The sequence below is a fragment of the Pyxicephalus adspersus genome, chromosome 10 (genome assembly GCF_032062135.1).
Source record: "Pyxicephalus adspersus chromosome 10, UCB_Pads_2.0, whole genome shotgun sequence".
Taxonomy (NCBI): domain Eukaryota; kingdom Metazoa; phylum Chordata; class Amphibia; order Anura; family Pyxicephalidae; genus Pyxicephalus; species Pyxicephalus adspersus.
In genome coordinates this window covers 23,804,598-23,823,593 of record NC_092867.1, presented here as the reverse complement: position 1 = coordinate 23,823,593, position 18,996 = coordinate 23,804,598, and the positions used below count along the sequence as shown (strand labels likewise).

At 37.4% G+C, this 18,996-nt stretch overlaps 1 protein-coding gene across 6 annotated transcripts in view; it reads right to left on the bottom strand.

Annotated features, from left to right (window-relative positions):
- FGFR2 (fibroblast growth factor receptor 2) overlaps positions 1-18,996 on the bottom strand; it is a 70,931-nt gene that overhangs the window by 7,334 nt on the left and 44,601 nt on the right. For 2 of the 6 annotated variants that reach the window (XM_072425141.1, XM_072425145.1), the window contains 8 exons: positions 12,189-12,379; positions 10,759-10,906; positions 7,178-7,383; positions 5,144-5,295; positions 4,200-4,321; positions 2,641-2,751; positions 1,193-1,383; positions 374-496 (listed from right to left, as the gene is read on the bottom strand). In XM_072425141.1, coding sequence (XP_072281242.1) covers positions 374-496; positions 1,193-1,383; positions 2,641-2,751; positions 4,200-4,321; positions 5,144-5,295; positions 7,178-7,383; positions 10,759-10,906; positions 12,189-12,379 — 1,244 coding nt within the window. Of the gene's footprint in view, positions 1-373; positions 497-1,192; positions 1,384-2,640; positions 2,752-4,199; positions 4,322-5,143; positions 5,296-7,177; positions 7,384-9,624; positions 9,770-10,758; positions 10,907-12,188; positions 12,380-18,996 lie in introns of all 6 variants that reach the window. The other 4 variants (XM_072425142.1, XM_072425146.1, XM_072425143.1 and 1 more) reach the window with 3 other exon arrangements.

Below are 18,996 nucleotides of genomic sequence, written 5' to 3'. Positions count from 1 at the left end.
GAGTCCAAGCCACAGCTCCCCAATCAGGAGGGAGAATATGACCACCAGGGGAAGATTTACCCATTCTGGGTCAGTGTTTGTGCCAGCTTTATTTGCAATTTACATTAATTTTGCATAATGAAATTTTTTTTACCTTCTTTAGACCTACTCAGCTGGACTTACTGAAAAGGAGGGTGTAACTTTCAATTCCGGACAGAGCCTATAAGCAATAGGTCTTTTTATTCCCTACAGGGAGGAGCTTTTCTACAATGGCCCCAATTACAAAGTTATATGATCAATTTATTTGTGAACCATTATTGGAGGGGGTTTTAAAAAATGTGAACACAAATGCATATAGATTCAGAAAAGTCGATCACAGATTCTCCATACTTACATTTGTTGTTTTCTTATAGTAATCGATATTGTTGACGTCTCGTGCCAGGCCAAAGTCAGCAATCTTCATAACATTGCTTTCAGTGACCAGGACATTCCTGGCTGCAAGATCTCGATGTATACACTACAACACATAACCATAATTGCATTAGTGACTATGGAGAACCATGTCAAAACTAAAAGGCAAAAAAAGTAAAAGCTTAAAGACCAACTAAATTCTTACACTTTTTTTTTTACTTAAAGTCTTTAATCCACGTTATGTCTGGATGGAAATCTCTTTATGTGATTAAGTAGATGTGGGTTTAGAAAATTTTGATGAGTTCTTTAAATAAGTACAGAATTTTTGGTTTACACACTATTACTAAACCTAGCCAAATTTGCAGGGTCTGAAAAATAAGACACATACATAGGAACATTCAACATACACTTATTATTTTAAAGGGGTGCAAAATGTAATCAAGTGGGTAATTGCTGCAATAGAGGACCCATAAGCAGGGCAGGGCTGTTCATAGTCACATCAGTCTTTATAAAACGTTTCAGATTCTTCACAGCAAGTAGCAATACATTCCATGTATTCAGCAGTAATGCATACTTATATACTAATATTACCAAAACATAAGGTTAATCATTTTACTGTCCATAATAATTTTCCCAGATAGATAGAATTATCCTTTAACATAATCTACAGGTATACAATTTGCTGAATGAATAGCTGTAATTGGTTATTATTAAAGTAATAACCACACACTAAAAGTCCATTATTACAAAGGTAAGTGGCGTGAAACGGAACTCCCACTACAATCCACTATTCTCATTTTACCTTTTGTGATGCCAAGTACTCCATGCCCCTGGCCAGCTGGTAAGTGCACGATACCAAATCTTTAAAAGTCATTTGTTCTCCGGGCACTCTGTTAATGTCATAGGAGTACTCCATCTCAACAGGTCGCCGGGCCCTGAGGTACTCGCGTAGGTTCCCTTTAGCAGCATATTCCACAATTACATATAACGTACCTACAAACACATACATCTGTTAGCATGTAATTCATGCATTGCTTCTTGGACATTCTTAGATTTATATATTGAACACATGGCACAAACTAGACAGATGGTTGATATATATGTACTATATGTAAACCGTTTTACTAGCAAAATGATTGCAACTCTGTACAGTCAGCCTTGCATTTAACACCATTTGCAACAACTTCCAACATTGCTGCTCTGCTCTACCTTATGAGTTACACAGTGAACAAATGAGCAAAGGAGAAGTAAGGCTCTTGCTAATAATTGTAAGAATGGTTACAATGTGGTGTGATCAAAATCTAGTAAACCATATGGTAAAGTTTATAATGTGTGTGTGTATTTATTATATTATATATATGTATTGTTGGGGGGAAGCAGCCCCTCTAATGTAACACAACTTTTCAGTAACCACTGAAAAACAGCTGGTTGGTTACTGAAAAGCGCTGGGTTGTGCAGCCAACTAAAAGGGGCTGGGGTGAACATTGTATACATATATATTTTTATCATTCATATTTTAACTATGCATTAGTCCATTTACCTAAATTACATTTTAATAATGAGTATGAATATTGCATCAAACCTATTTTATAATTTTTAAATATATATGTGCACAAGTAAATTCAGTATATAGGGGCCTATGTTTTCTAAGACGCAACAGTCTCTGCAATACAAAATATTAAAGCAAACATTATTGGCAATACCATGGAGGGTGGGAAATAAGAGTATTAGGTCATTATGTAGAAAACAGAGAGTAAAGTAAAAGTAGAAAACTGTAAAAATGGTCTCTAGTCTGAGAATTTTATGGCTTGAAAAACCTGAGGTTAGTCAACCCCTAACAGTAATTTAGGTTGGGCATAAGTTACTAAAAGACTATGAAGGATACTAAAAAGCTCCTATTACACTGCTTAAATACACAGACAGTGGCTACACTCAATAATTAAGTGGCACAGACAGCCGTTCAACTCATTGGAGTTCAACTCATCAACTAATTAAAATGACAGACGGTCAGTATGCTCACCAATTGAATTGGCATGTTAATAACAGGACAGAAGTAAAGTGTAAAGGTCACAGAAGTTAGTCTTAAAACTTTGTAAGCTGGATAGGAGAAATTTGTGCTGGCTGCAGGGTGGGAATGTTTGTCATTACATTGCTGTCTGACACTCTCCCTCCTAATGAGTTGCATAGGTCCTTTCATTACACAAGACATAATTAAAGACTTGGCAATTGGCACCTTGGTGTGGGACTCACCTCCTTGAGTACATGCACCCAGCAGATTGATGATATTCTTATGCTTTCCAATCATCTTCATCATCTCCATCTCAGAGACCAGATCAGCTAGGTCTTTCTCAGTAGCATCATCTGTGCAGAAATAATTCAAAGTGTTATTAAGATTTAGCTACCAAAGTGATAATAAAACTAGTTCTGCCTCACATGGCTATAGCGTGCATCATGATTTTGAAAAAAATCTTTTTATATTATAAACCATTTTGTTTTGACTATAAATGCACATGCTCACAGGAAAAGAGGGGAGCGATACGAGGGATGACCTAATCAACATGCTGCTTTTCCTTCACAGTTTAATCAGCAAACTGCGGGATAAGCAGGGACTAAAAAAGCAGCAAATTATAAAAGAATTCTGCAATGTTGTAAAGAAGAATCACCTATTATAAATTACTTACATTTGCTTTTCGTATAATAAACTCCAAAACACACCTTTGTCTGCAAGTTGTCCAAACTCTCACCACCCCCACAAATTATTTCCAGTTCAATGACTGGTCACATATTTGTTAGTTCATGAGTATTGTTCTTTTTATTCTAACTGTGCCAATGTTCAAACAAAAATATTGGTTATAGGAGACCTTTCTCACTTTCATATATACTTTTTTCACATCCTTTTTATTTTTGGCAGTCAGGAAAAGTACAGACTAAAATCCCCACCAGTCTTGTTGCACAGAACAATGGCATTCATACTTCCATATTAAAATGTATCCTTAGTCTTAAAACTTTTTTTTCAGATGTGGATAGAATGGGGAAGGATTAGCTACACATAAACACACAAAGTGAGCCTTCCACTTGTGCTCTACTTGTATTTCCCCAATCGCTTGTACAAATTATGTGCATAGACATCGATATTCCATCAGGATATACAATTTAAAATGATAGCTGTTTATCTGGGCATTTTGTGATTATACCTCATTGCTTGTGACAAATAATTAAAATAAAATAAGCCCAAGTAATTACCCTTTTCAAGATGAAAAATGATTCTGTGACATTCAAAGTACATATCATGTTTTATATACACTTTAGAATGATTCTTTAACAACAAAGCTATAAAAGTGATTGATGGTATATAAACATTATGCAGATTTCAGTATATACAATTTATACCAAAATTTTAGCATATAAAACATGATTATATGAAGATTTCCGTATATACAACTTGTACACAGAAAAGTGGTTGTACCCTGCTGTACAAAAATACATGTGGCTTAATAGTAGGTATTTAAGGTTTCATGAAGAGAAACATAACAGCAAGAAAATACTTGCAGACAGCATTTAATGGAAAAAGGCAGTCACATAACCCTGGAGACAGAGTGATCACACACAGGGATAGTGGCGAAAGGATTGCATAATTCAAAGGACCCAAATCAGTAAATTACATGTCTTTCCATAGCCGCTGTCTTTAAATCACAGACAGGGGCAGCAAAACTGTCAGAGCTTCTGATTTATCCTCAAGGTCAGGAATGTGACCTAGTGTCCCCCACAGAGAAGGAAGAAAACAACCTCACCCTTCTCACCACCCATACCTTTCAGCATCTTTACAGCAACAGTCACGGACTCCTTAGGCCGGTCCTTATCAATGCCTACAGCTTCTGCCATGACCACTTGGCCAAAACAGCCCTCGCCAAGGGGTTTTCCCAGTGTCAGCCTGTGGGAATATACACATATTACAAACATGCAATAAATAGTAGGGTTGCAGCTCCCATCAACAGGCTAATAAAAAATAAAGATATATGAAAATATGTACAACATGGTTAAATTTTTTGTTAATATTACACAGTATTTATATAGCGCTAACATATTATGCAGCGCTGTACAAGTCCATAGTCATGTTACTAGCTGTCACTCAAAGGATCTCACAATCTAACATCCCTACCATAGTCATATGTATAACAGTCTAAGGTCAATATTTTGGGGGGAAGCCATTTAACCTAACTGCATGTTTTAAGAACAATGTAAGACAATTGTGCACTGTCTGTCATAGTTGAATCTTCAGGACAGGATTTTTGGGGGTTTACCCCAAAGCAGTAGGAAAGAGCTGCCCTCATTTCTGATGTTTAATGTTTACTTCAAATATATAGTATGTGTAGAACTTTTTATGATTATCATTCATTGAATTTGTAAAAAAATAACTGAACACTAATAACCACATCTATTTAGCTATATGTCTATTAAGCTAATAACATCAAGGTGCCAGGTCTGGCGCTTAGATGTTTGCATTTGCATATCCAAATTAAGGTCCTATGCCACATGCGAAATCATACGTTCTGCAGTTTGGGCGAACGTTAAGTTAAAATCAGTAAGTTGCATATATAAAAAGACAAAACAGCTCACAACCCAGAAGGCTAAATAGACCTAGCCTGATACTCAGATTTTTCAAGCCCCAGTTTTACAGTTAATGCATACATTAGATCCCCCCCGGCTTTAGCAGAACAATAACACATAGGAAAACAGTGGTGAAATGACATACTTGTCTCTTGCGAATTCCCACTTAGGGTCATGAGGAAGTTCATACTCCGATACATTGGGCAGCAGGACTGTATCGGCACTGGACAACAGGCGAGTGGTTATCCTCACCAAGGGAGTTGTGGAATTCATAGAGGAGCTGGAATCTGCCGACACCTGCAAGAGGAAAGAGTGATGTGATAGGAGTCCAAGGGTGGCAGCATTATGAACAGTCCTAAAGTCAGCCCACCATGTGCCAACTAAGTTGATGTCTAAGAAGTCTCTCACAGGGTACGGTATGTAAAAACTAGCTAAGCGAGTTATAGTTAAATGTAATATTTACATGTTTCTAAGTCTAATAAAAAAAAAAAAAAAACTTATAATAACTGTCTAGTCTCAGGCATCAGAAGCAACACTCAATTCAAGCTAATTTCCCCTAATAGTACAGTGACCCACTGATCAGCCAATCAGAGCCAACCTTTCATTAGTATAATCCCTGTGAAATATGAAATGCCGACTCCTAATTATACTTTCAAATGTTTACTGCACTATTTCTTCTTAACTTTCATGCATTCGTTATACAGAATTTATTTTGTCATGTTCTATTGTCATTCTTTAGTATCTTAATCTTTAATTGGTTATAGTTACATAAAACTTAAAGATACAACATATACTATCTCGTTGTATTAACTATGTGAATGTAATGAGGCATCTCAAGACTGAATCATATTACCTGTTACTGCTTACCCTTAAAAAGGAAAAAAAAAAGGATTACAATGAAAACTTAAATCTGATACATGGGTCGAAAAGAACCATGCAAGAATACACGTGAAGCATGACTCAGGTCGCAGACTAGACAGCATTCTAGTAGAAGTGAAACTTTATGCCATTATGCCAGTGTAACAGATTAAATATCTTTAAGGAGAAAAGAAACTCTTTCCAATTGTTCCATAATAACATTATGAATGCAATAAATTAGGAAAGGGGGTCTTCAATCAAAAAAAATCTCAACTCATACCTTATTTTATTACTTACTATTCTTGTAAAACTTTAGTGTTTGGGCAATTAAACATGGACACATTGTATATGCCTCAATGTGGGTTAACAGCCCACTCCCAACAGATTGCCTTTTTGGGCCTAGCCAAAGGGGAAATAATGATCTTTTTGAGAGCACTTCTAACCACTGACCAAGGTTTTCCCAACCTTTTCATCTGGTCTCAATGAGAAGAAGGGCATATAACACCAAATAAGAAGAGGATTTAGCAAATTAGAATATAGTGAGAGAACTGCAGAGGATGGTAAAATGTGTTTTTATTCATTGTCCTTAGAGAAAACATGTAGCCACATATGACCAACTTAGGACCTATGACATTCGTACTGCTAAAATTTTATAGAGTGTCATACGTTTCAGGACAGTCCTCATTGCTCGATAAAAACATTCATCTTCTAACCATTAACATTCAGGACTGAACCTAATTAGTTTCCAAGAAGCATGACTGATTGCTTGAATCAACAGTTTCCGTAGACACATTTGATGAAGAATGTGAACAGCTTTGTAGCAGTATTTACAGATGTAGGGCATTCCATCTTCTACATTAGCTAATTTCCAGACATTATGCCAAAAAACTATTTTCTTTAAACACAGGACAACACCTGACTAAGGGATACATACAGATGTGTTGCACTCCATACAGATGTAACACCTATGTGACATGATGTCAGCAACAATTACTATTTACAGACAAGTAGATCTATTGTATTCATGAACACTTATACCCCTTGTAATAATGATTACTGTATTGCATGACATAAAAGTCTCCAAAACATTGGGGGCTACTTGCCTTGAATAGGGAAAACCCTTATGCTGATATAAACTTAAAATCTATAACCAGGAGGAAACAACTGATGTTACAGCATATACCACAATTCATCCCACTGGTCCATAATAATCCAATAGCATAGGCTACTTGTATACTTTATCACTTTTTTCTAATATCTATCTGCACATGGAAGCTGACCGATGAGAAATAAAGTTTCTTTGAACTCTTTATCTACTTTCTGTTACCTGGCGGTGGAGTGGTATTCGTTTGCTCAGTTTATGGACGACAGGTGGTCCAATTAACGATTTCTTCTTTTTAGCTCCCTGACGAAGTTGGAATATGATGCAAATTCCGATGAAACAGAAAATAATGAACCCTCCACCAACATATATACCGATTTCGGTGTAGTAGGGCAGTTGGGTCTCCTCCGTAGGGGGTTCAATACCTAAAAATTAAGTGAGGAAGGGAAGAAGTGTGAGCAGTGGCTACCAGAAAAAAAAACCGTGGTCAGAGGAAGGATTCAGAATCCTATACCAAAGCATAAAATTTCCAGATGCATACACATTTATACACAGAGAAACACACACAATAACCAAGCTTTAGCATGATTCTACCCCACCACTAAACTCGCATACTCCTTTTTCCTGATTTGAGCGATATTCCTTCTCAGATGGTTGCCACCAGAACACCTTTCCTCTAACAACTCAAAATGATAGATTTCCTATTACTTTATATTACAGAGACGGGTCACCAAGACCAACATTGAAGAGCCAGAAATAGCAATTAAAACAAGAAAAAGAATTCTAACCCTTTTGTTCTTTATACAAAATTTTAAAAATTGTTGGCTCCACAAACTAAGTGCTTGCTGTTTTGGCTGCACTACATTTACACAGTCAGAGACTTTACTTCAACCTCAGCAATGTGAATTTATTTTTTTATTTTATTTTAAATACAACCATTACTGACAATTAGTCATTTGCTGTTATTATACTTTCTTTTCTTTGATCACTCTTTTGCACTTTCATTTTTTTTAGTGCCCCATAGCAAAATTTGAGTTCTTTACTATGTTTTATTTCTTTCGCCATCTCATTCTTGCATTTGTATCTGTTTTCAAACTATACTGGAAAAACAGACAACTAATTGGTATTATAAAAGTAATTATTGTCTAGCTACAACTTGGAAACCCAACTAAAGGTGTACATATGCATGAGGAGTATGCAGACTTTCTAAGACCTTCCAGACAGTAACTTTTTTATTTCCCCTTGTTATGGGCACTTTACCTAGCAGTGTTTTTCAATGTTTCCCCCCTGTACTTAAGAACTATGCAGACCAATAGCTGTGCGTACACACAGTCTGAACACCTGACCTCTGCATCCTGGAACATTGAGCGATGGCTGGATGTGAACATAGTGCAATCATGCATTGCTAGTACTGGCAGGTGATGATACCCAAAAGTGGGCAGCACACAGCAGTGACTCACCACCACACTGACCTTATTTGACATCACCCTACAGTTTAGGTATAGAACCTGGAAACAAAATATCTGAATGCCTTGACTGGTATGAAGGAGGAAGGGGAGAAAAGGGACTATTCATACTAAAATGTATAAATGTTTTCCCATTTCAAAACAAGTCATTTTCCTATATTTGTAGGGATTAAATGGAAGGTGAAGTTAAAACTGGAAAAGTACTTCAAATATCTGAGCAGGCAGAATGATATATGCATTATATAAAAATTAAAAAACAATTTAACATAATCAGAGGGCTAGTCCAATACATTGGGGAGAAAGGTGAGCATAACCACCAAAGACTCCAAGATGAAGATCAAATCCCGCAACATGCCAAACACTTTGTTACTGTAATAATTTTCAGATGGGCAGTTTGTAACAAACACACACACACCATTCAATACACAAAATATTTCAATTCAAGTACACCACAAATCTTTCACTTGTACATACACCAGGCATGCCTCTAAAATTGAAGTGTACACCAGCTACCCTCTAAAGGGAGGGAAGTATTACCTTTCTACTGTAAGTAGATGTATGTCCCCCAAATTAAAATAGCAGCAGAAAAAGAAGAGAAAAAAACAGATTGAAAAGTCTAAATAGTTTGGATAGACAAAGAATACAGAGATCCAAATACAAAGTAATGTTTTTCCTATGATTTAAACCCTTTGCAATGTTTTTTTTTTCAGAGGCATCGGGGTTAAATCAAAACGGAGGTAAACATTTTGCCCAGATTGCACAAAAAACATGCTATGCAATCAAGGAACCATGAAAGTAAATGCACAGGTAAACATGAGACACTGTTGGCTTTAGGATCATTGGATAGGTGGCCATTATGTTAATATTTAGGTGGGTGATGATCTCTGGGCAGGAAGCCATACATCAAGCCGTTGCAGGTAAATATAAAGTATATTTTTTTTGTACTGTTTTACTTAGGAATGTATTTAACTTCTGTAAATGTAGAGACAGAAATAAAACGTTAATAAATCAAAACGCTTGAAATATCAAATATTCTTCTCCTTGATAAGTGTACTTGAAGTTTTTGTTTGAATATTGATATAAAGCTATATACAGAAGATAATTGTTTTAAATGGGTTTATGTCTACTAGATAGAAAAACAGTGTTTTCAGTTGACCCAGCAAAGAGACAGAACTGAAACCCAAGGCAGTAGCTTAATACCTGGCAGAACCGTCAACCAGGCAGAATGTTGAGAAATCCCAATAGAATTTCCAGCTATACAAGTATATTCCCCAGCATCCTCAAAAGAAACATTTTTGACATATAAGACTTCTATCTCTTCATCTGTAATGTTAACACCGGCAGCCTAGAAGAGAGGGGAGGCAAAAAGAAAAGAGAAAAGGCAACACCCGATGAGAAAAGGATACATGTGGAGCAGCCTCAGGAGATGTCTCATGCTTGGAGAGGCACACATCCGAGGATCTCCCTTTGCATTCCACTGAGACCTTCTCCAAAAGACCCAACATACCAAAGAATCACCAAGAAAAACATTCTGTAGGGTGCAGATTAATGCACATTACCCTTCACCAGGATTGATCACCAGTAATGCATGCAATCAAATGACATGGAAAAACAAGACTCACAAAAGGAGGATTTCACCATATACATTTTTAAAATAGGAGGGGTGTAAAAAGAAAAATACAAGGGGATTACAATACTATGTGGCTAATATTTCAGTGGCTTTACCCGTAGGCAGTACCCAGAAGATGTTGGATAATCATCCATGTCTTTTAGGAAGTAGAGGATGCTATTATCTTACTGCAGGCTATATTAAACCATTGAGGCAAAAGCACTTCAACCCAAAGACGCAAACATTGTAAAACTTCCACAATGGCCATCTGTATTAAATGTTGGTTACTAAAATAGAACAGAAATGGTCAAAGAGCATGGAAATGTTATATGGTCAAAGAGCATGGAAAAGTTATATAGGTCTAGCCAGCCCACATGGTAGTTAATGGCAGACATTTCACATTTGTACAACCTCCATCTTCTGCAAAATAGTCAGTTGATAGTCAAATGCACAAAGATTTGAGGACTGAGGTTTGACCATGACTTCGTATGTTCAATCCAGTTAATAATGCAGTTCAAGCTGTTGATTGTACAAACCGCATAAGACGGGATATATTCAGAAAAGGAAAGCACATAATTTGGTGAAATCCTCCAGCTTTGTGTGCATTTTTTCCATGGCCACACCAAAAATGTGGCAAAACACCAAACCCAGATTGTCAAACGCCACCTTCGCCAGAAGCACCAAGAGCCCGTCTGCATCCCGTGCATGGCAAGAGGAGACGTTACCTGGATCTTTTTTCATCACCGTGAGCCAGGCTGACTTGTTGGCCTCCCCAATATAATTGGAGGCGGTACAGACATATTCCCCAGCATCTGCTTCTGTCACATTGTACAGATTCAGCACCTCAGCACTAGAACTGTTTATTCCCGAGTGCTAAAAACAGGCAGGCAATACATGGAATTAACAACAGAGCTGCAATCTAGGAGTTTATGGCTAAAACTTCAACTTAAAGTGAGCCTATGGTTGGTGTCTTTGGGTTATATAATCATCTGCAGCATGACTACCTTTATAAGATACAAAATATTTTACTACCGAAATAGTCTTTATAGCCCTTATCTGACATTTAACTGCTCCCTGTAAAGCAATTGGAAAAAAAAACTGATCATTTTATATCGTATAAAATGGGTCATCTTGAAGCACGGTCTGATTTTTTTTTTTTTTTTGGCTTAGGTGGACTTCAACTAGATGTGAACAGCAACTTTAGGCTATTTTGGACACAATAACTGATATGAAGCTAGCTGCTGTCTGAGCAATCTAATTTGTTTAATATATTTATCTAATTTAATATTCCAAGTATTTGTGCTTCCAAGCTCAAAAATCAAGATAATAATAATAGGATTACATTTAAAACTTTAAAAATAGTAATTTTTTAAATTGCAAAGGAATATACAGGTTTACTCAAAAGCATGGTATTATAAATTAGTAGTAGATTAGCTTCTTGTCCATGAATGCATAATTTGAAATACCTTGAAAGCAGTATGTTGCAAATGAAGTGTTTGCCAATAAAAGGCAATAAAATATTTATTTTATCTGAAAAAAACCTACAAAAGGTTATTAAAGTGTAGTTTACATCTATTATCATGAAATATTGACATATTTATCTTATTTTCATCCTTTTAGGGCTTTTAACATATTAAATTAGCCAATTTCCTAAACCAACTCTCTGAATAATATGTGCACTGTACTTGGCATAATTTAAAATAAACATGAATGTACCAACAAAAATATTAACTTGTGAGTAGACCAAAGGTTGGACACCCTTGCCTGAATGCATGTATTGATGCATGAACAGTGCCAGGGTGCAAACCAGGTTTACTCTCCAATGGAAAAGCAGCTAGCTTTTGTGATTTGCCCCCATCCCTCTCACCTCTTTCCCTTTACTACCGCTTACTTGCTATGATGGTTGGCTTCCTAAACCAATGGTAAAACACAGGCTGGAAGTAGATAGACTGTAATATTTATCTTTTTCAATTATCTTCATTAAACATAATCACACATTTCTATTCATCTTATGGCGAGGGATTGTAATAATTATGTATGTGTGTTACTCAAAGCAACTAATCAGGTCCAAATGTTCATATTCCAGGTGTTATTTTAAAGCACTTATTGCTAGCTATGGGGTGTCATATCATTCGGCATATTTAGTTAGTCTTACCTTCAAAACCTTCATGTATGGAATCCCATCCACTCCAAATCGGCTCCCATTCTTCTCTACGTATCGCACCCAGCGAATGTGAGGTTGTGCATCGCTGTACACCTTGCATACAAATTCAGCATCACCTCCAACAAATGCAGTGGTATTCGCGGGAAGACCAGCTTGAAGTATTGGTCTGTGAGAGGAGCGCTCTAGTGACAGAACAGAGAAAGACAGTTTTTAATTAATTGAAAGCACAATAAGAACAATAAGAATAAAACACGCGTTAACCTCTTGTGTTTACATTAAACAAAAAATAATAATAATAATAATACCATACTTAACATTTTAAAAAATGCATTCATATTTTCAAAAAGAGCCCTGAAGAATAACCACTAGGGAAGCGCCTTGTAGCTTGGTGCTATTACCTTATTTTTTAACAAATTCTTCCATACTTTATTACGCAGTAAGTTCACAGGTTTTAATAAGCATGTACACATATATGAGCATTGCGAGGAAGAGCAGAAAAGCACTATCACTGCATAGCAAAGCAGAGCCAGCATATGTTATATATTATACATAGCTTTTAAATCCTAAAAATACACAATGATAACATCTACAACAAGGCAATCTTGATTATTGCTTGTTTATCTAAAAATATTGTAAAGATTATACATTCTCTCTAATAACTACAATTACATTCATAAATCAGTTTGAAATATATCGGCAACAGAAATTAGATACCAAGATGGAACACAAACATGTTGAGACTGTACACAAGACATCGTAATGACGAACAGCCAACTAGGATGAAATATTAAAGAAGAACTGCTAAAGAAGTGTACTATTCATCTAATTTATTCCCAGTTCTTCATCATAAGCATGCAATGTTAAAGTGCAAAAAACATATGATAGGCCGGCGGTAACCGTAATGTACAGTAGAACAATTCGCTAAGCAATTTCAAATAACGTTGATGAACTTCCCCAAAGCTGTGCTCCAGGCCTTCTAAAATCTCACACCGTAACACTTGGAAAGGACCGAGCAGCACTAGGGGCCAATCCATTGTGCTGCAGTGCACATTTAATACAAAGTACATGCTCATCAGTGTGGTACTGCGTTTGCAGAATCCAAAATACAGGAGGAAGGAACCAGGTTGTATCGCTTAACTGCAGCAAAGGTCTAGTCACCATTTGTGGATGTAGCTAACAGTGGGCTCCTGTGCAGAACTGACTCCCTGTCTCCAATTCATATCAAACCACCTAACAGCACTTCTACCTCCATAGGATATCTGTGCGGCCCCCCTTAGCCAAGGAGGGCCTGGGGCCCTTGTGCAATGGCACATTTTACACCTCCCTGTGTTCCTCCCTGCTAGTCACCAACCTCCCTGCTGTGCAGCTTAAATTCCATGACTAGAAGGAACATGGAAAAAAACTGTTACACCCACATAAGTATTTCACAGGTGTTTTCAGCCGCATGACTTATTATCTCTTGGTTTAATGAAATACAAATAACCAAGAAAGCAGCCAATTTTTGGATTCAAATACCCAGTAAGGCAACAAAGCACAACCAGTTAGTAATAATTTAAGCTTCCTTTGACCATTAGATGACAGTCGCCTACTCTGCATGTACTCCAACCTTGCATTCTCATCTGGTCACTCTCTAATATCTGTGCCATCAGTAACGTTTTACAGTCCAAAGAACAAGATGTGTGCAGTATTCAAAAAAAAATCAAAGCCTAAAAAAGAAGAATTCATATGGGAAGTGTTCAAATCTATAAAATGGCACTCTCAGTATAAGGAGGCAACTGTAAAAACAAAGGACTATCTGTTGGTTAGGTCTACAAAACTCATCAGAACATAGTCAGAGACATGACTATGGACTATGTACAGCGCTGCATAATATGTTGCTGCTTTATAAATACTGTGTAATAATAATATTCAGAACATCTGGGCTGGTAGCCATAGCTACAAAATTCTATGTTTACCCTAAAAAAAAGAAACCTGACTGGTTGCTAAAGACACTGGATACACTTTTGTAACCGTTAGTGCCCCAGTTTCATAACCACTGCAATAACATTAGAATGCAATTTTTCAGTTATCGCTATACTTGTGATCCAGACAGTTTTGTAACACCTTCTTGCAATAACTTCAGCGGACTGTTTCGTAAAGGTCACACATTCGCTCCACAACCCTACATATTCTGAGTTATACATCTTATAAAATAAATAAGGTAAGGGACGCCAAGAAACAAGGAGGGGGGAAAAAAATAACTCGAGTCTGTAAACCCGTTAAGCTCCTGGCACTAGTTCCTGCAGCAAAGTCAGTGCCAAGCTAGAAGGGAGGGAGATGTGTATTTGTAAGTAATGGGGAGGGAGGAGGGAAAAAGCTCAAGCTTCAAAAGATACCGCCAGGAGGAGGACAATAGAAGACATGCTAGTTTATACAGGCCACACAAAAAACAGCAAGGATTCCAATCACCATCTCCAGCTATTTCTGGATGCCAACAATTGTAGGTCACCTGTAAGCAGCAATATTCTAGTTAACCCCTGAGTTTTAGAATCTAATTTGCCCCCATATATGTATACAAAAGGTAAATACTATGTAATATGTCCGTTGGGCATTCTAAAACTCTACAGAAAGGGTCGGTTTACTATGAATCTGCAGCCAGGACTAAGGCTAGGTACACATGTGCAATAATTATCATTTGAAAATGAATGATCAACGATTATTCTCGATTATTTTGAAGGATCGTATTGTGCACAATTCTGTACACGCTGTAACGATACGATCGTTGAAATATAATCGACCAATAATGCACACACTAGATACGATCGTTTGTGAATGACCGTTTGAACGATGCAGGAAGTGATTTGTACAGGAGAAAGTGAAATCACAGAACAATCTACGATCACTGAACGATCGTACACACAATAGATTACGTACGATCGCTGCCCATTTAGATCCACCGGGACGGTCTACATTTCCAGCAAGATTCCTAGTTCGTCCGTGTCGTTGTGCACTTTTTTTGTTAATTATCGAACGATCTGTCGTGGATCGTTCATTTACGCAGCCTTAGGCCAAAATGTAAAAACTTGTGAACATGAAAGTGCAAACTTGATAAGGTGCCAAGCTTCACCAAGTCTCCTACAGCCTCTTGCCAAATTTACCCGATGACCAACTTTTGCTTGACTGATATCATGGTCTATTACACTGTAGCACTTCTATTACTCACAATACATAGCCCAGCAGGTAGAGTTGAAATCAGGTCGTCCCAATTACAATGACAGTTTTTCAAAAGTAACTCAATTTTTATTTGCCCTTTTTGAATTCCTATTGCAGTCAAAACAGTAAATCTAACTGTGCTGTTTCTTTGGAATATTCTACATATTTTAGGTAATTAAGGAAATAATTAAAAATATATTAAGACCAGTAACTAGTCTCTACCAATCACAAACCAGATTTGTTGCAATTGGATAGTAAACTTTTAAGCACACAGTTGATTAGCCAAATAAGCAAATAAAAAAGCCAATCCATGATTTTAACTACAGAGAAAAGTAGCCAAAGAAAAAAATATTTTATTTACTCATGTGGCCTTTTGGTTACGCTTCCCCTAAATGTACCCTTGGGGGCTTGTATTATGTCTAATATTAGGTGTATGATCATGAATGGCCTTCCAACCTTTTCTGACAGGAAGGTGTTAAAAGTTCTGAATGTATTCAGTCTCTGGGAGCGTCTTACACACACATACCGTGTTCCAATAAATTGTTTCACAAACAGACGTCCAGAGAGCAGCCTCATGTAAAGCTAGCACACCTCCCTGGAACAAAGGCGGCTTTCATGCAGGTTGCTCTCCCTGGCACTCTGCGGGGAATTGGTACGCTGACGTAATGCTGGCAGCCACTCCATAAGCACCAACCTTGTTTTACTTGCAGTAAAGTTATTAAAAAGCAGGCAGAGGGGAAAAAGAATGAAAACTTGAAGTGATCACTCTGCACTCTCACTGCTCTGCAAGGCTGATTTGTGTGTTTAAAAGACACATTCATCAACTTCTTTTTCATGTGAAGTCACAAGCAAAGAGTCACTCTTTTCTAATATACAGCCAATCCATCAAGTCTGGCACTGGTGACTAAGGCCAGACAAAAAATAGTTTATAGTACGGAACAGCTAAGTTACTCTAACATAGCATTCAATAGTTACAGCTAGTTGTTCATAAGTCTGTAATACTTCCTAGCGCTGAAAAGCTGATATAATACTTTAGATAGAGTCTATTTAGAAATGTTTTCGCCCAAGATTTACATAATGGTCACCCAAGAGTAACACATTTTTATTGCACTCAATGACCCTAGTGTTCATACTACCACATGTGCACATTTAATGTAGTACTTGTAACTGAGGTGTGGAAAAGAATTTCTGCTTGTGTTGTATAAAGTTAAAACCAGCCTTAACTACATTGTTACAGTCAGTTTTTGATCCCTTATAAAACGTGTGGTTTTATGGATGTGAACAACAAAGAGATCTGAACGCGTGTTTATTCAAGGTGTGCAAATTAGCACTACCAGTAGTGTACCTAAGATAATGTAGCCTCTGGTTCTGTAATGATGTAACTGCAGCCAAATTTATAATGATGTCATCATATTTGCAGTAATAAAAGCATTTACATGCTTTGTCCCCAGACTGTCTTTCTGGATTCTCTGGCATGTGCTTATTTTTCTACAAACTGTATGTGGCCCTCCATGGGCTTCTAGGAAGTGGCTTCATTTGCAAAAATAATCTGAGCCTTTAAATGCACTTTATTTACTTTATTATTATTGCACAGTATTTATATTGCGTTGACATACTACGCAGCGCTTTACAAAGTTCATGGTCGTGTCACTAGCTGTCCTTTAAAGGGGCTCACAATCTAATGATCCTACCATAGTCATATGTCATTAAAAAAGTCAAAGGTCATTGTTTTGAAGAAGGGGAGCCAATAACTTGCATGTTTTTGGAATGTGGGAGGAAACCGGAGTATCCAAAGGAAATCCTGGGAGAAACTGCAAACTGCATGCAGACAGTGCCCTGGCCGAGATTTGAACCTTGGGCCTAGTGCTAACCACCAAGCCACTGTGCTGCCCAAATAACCAAAATTCTGCCACCACTAGCTTTGTATTGATCAGCGCAGGAATGCAACAGTTGCTCATTGCCCGCGCTACCCCAGGTCTCCCAGCCATTATTCAACAAACTGGGATTTCCTGATCAACAGCTGTACAAATATAAATTGAGAGCACCCTAGTTTTTAACCAACATAACTAGTCACTAACCTAGACAACACTGTTCGGTGTGAACATCCAGGTACAAAAGAATCACACTGATAACAGTGTGATTTTCAGTTTTTATTTAAAAAGCTATAGCTTTGAAGTTCAAGGAGTAAGACTATTATTATGAAACAGGATTTATATAGCTCCAACATATTACGCAGTGCTGTAAATTAAATAGGGGTTGCAAATGACAGACGAATACAGACAGTGACACGGGAGGACCAAAGAATAAATATGAAATTCAGACCAGATATATATGAAGTTATGTTGCTGGAAAACAACTCGATTCACATTTGTTTGGCCATTTTGTGCCACTGCTAAGACTCAAGTATGACTAAACTAGCACAATCAAACAAGCCAGTCACAAAATGCTGAAGTTTTAAGTAAGAAGACTGCCAGGAAGAGGTAGACATCCAGCTGCATAGTACAAACAATACATCTCTAACAGAAAGAGGGGGCTAAACAGGGTTGAGTGAAGGGTGAGTTAAACAATCCCACTGGGACCTTTTCCCTGTCTACAGAAAGACTTGCAATATAATGTGAGGATGGTGGCAGATGGACAGCTGCACAACCTCCTACAACACCATCAAGGCTGCATCCATTAGCCAGCTCAGACTATTTCAGGGTTCTTTCCTGCTCAGGCTCCCAGTAAAACTATTCCATTAACCCTCTGCTATGTGAAGTCTCACTATGGCCATCTCATTAGTGGCAGACAACACAATGATTTGACTTCCTTAGACATTCTTTGCTGCATACTGACATCATTGTTTGGTCAAACATGAAAGAGGCAGGACAAAATAACCGAGATTCCTAAAGCCAGTGAAATATAGGAGCCAGTATGGCCTTGTATGGAAATAAAACCATGTGTGTTCAATCACTTCTGTCAATATGTCAATATGACTATATATGACGTTTACCTGGCCAACAGTACATCATCGGATGGACTTATACAGCCAGTATATGGGGGGACCATTAGGTCAGCCAGCATTATTGGATAGATAGGTTGCAAGTGGAAGCCAAAATATGTCTACAAGCTCAGGTTTCATTTAGAAGAACATCGGGTTTATATCCAAGTAGCCACCAACATTCTGGCAAATTGCAAATATAATAAGACAAAAATTAATGAGGCTCTGTAAACATTAATGGACAATTATACGTACTTGATAATTGCAAGCAGTGCAAGACCTGGAACCTGACCTGGTATTAACCTATTTTAGTTCCTGAACATAACACAGGGCAGAAGTGTGGAAGAAAAAAACAGAACAAGGAGCCGACAAGGTGAATGCTGATAAATAAAGAATGTAGAATAAGCTCTTTTCTGTGCTGCTTTCCTTTCACCGTCCAGCTAGGACAAGTTTAAAGTAAGTGTGTTAAATAATGCCAGCTATCAGACTGCAGACATTTAACGGTAGAAAGAAGTACTGGGTGTAAATCTCTGGATTGAAGGTGAATATGGCAGATAAAGCTTTTTATTCCTTTAATATTTTAATGGGCAGTTTATCTTTATCTTGATAAATTTGGCAGTGATTCTG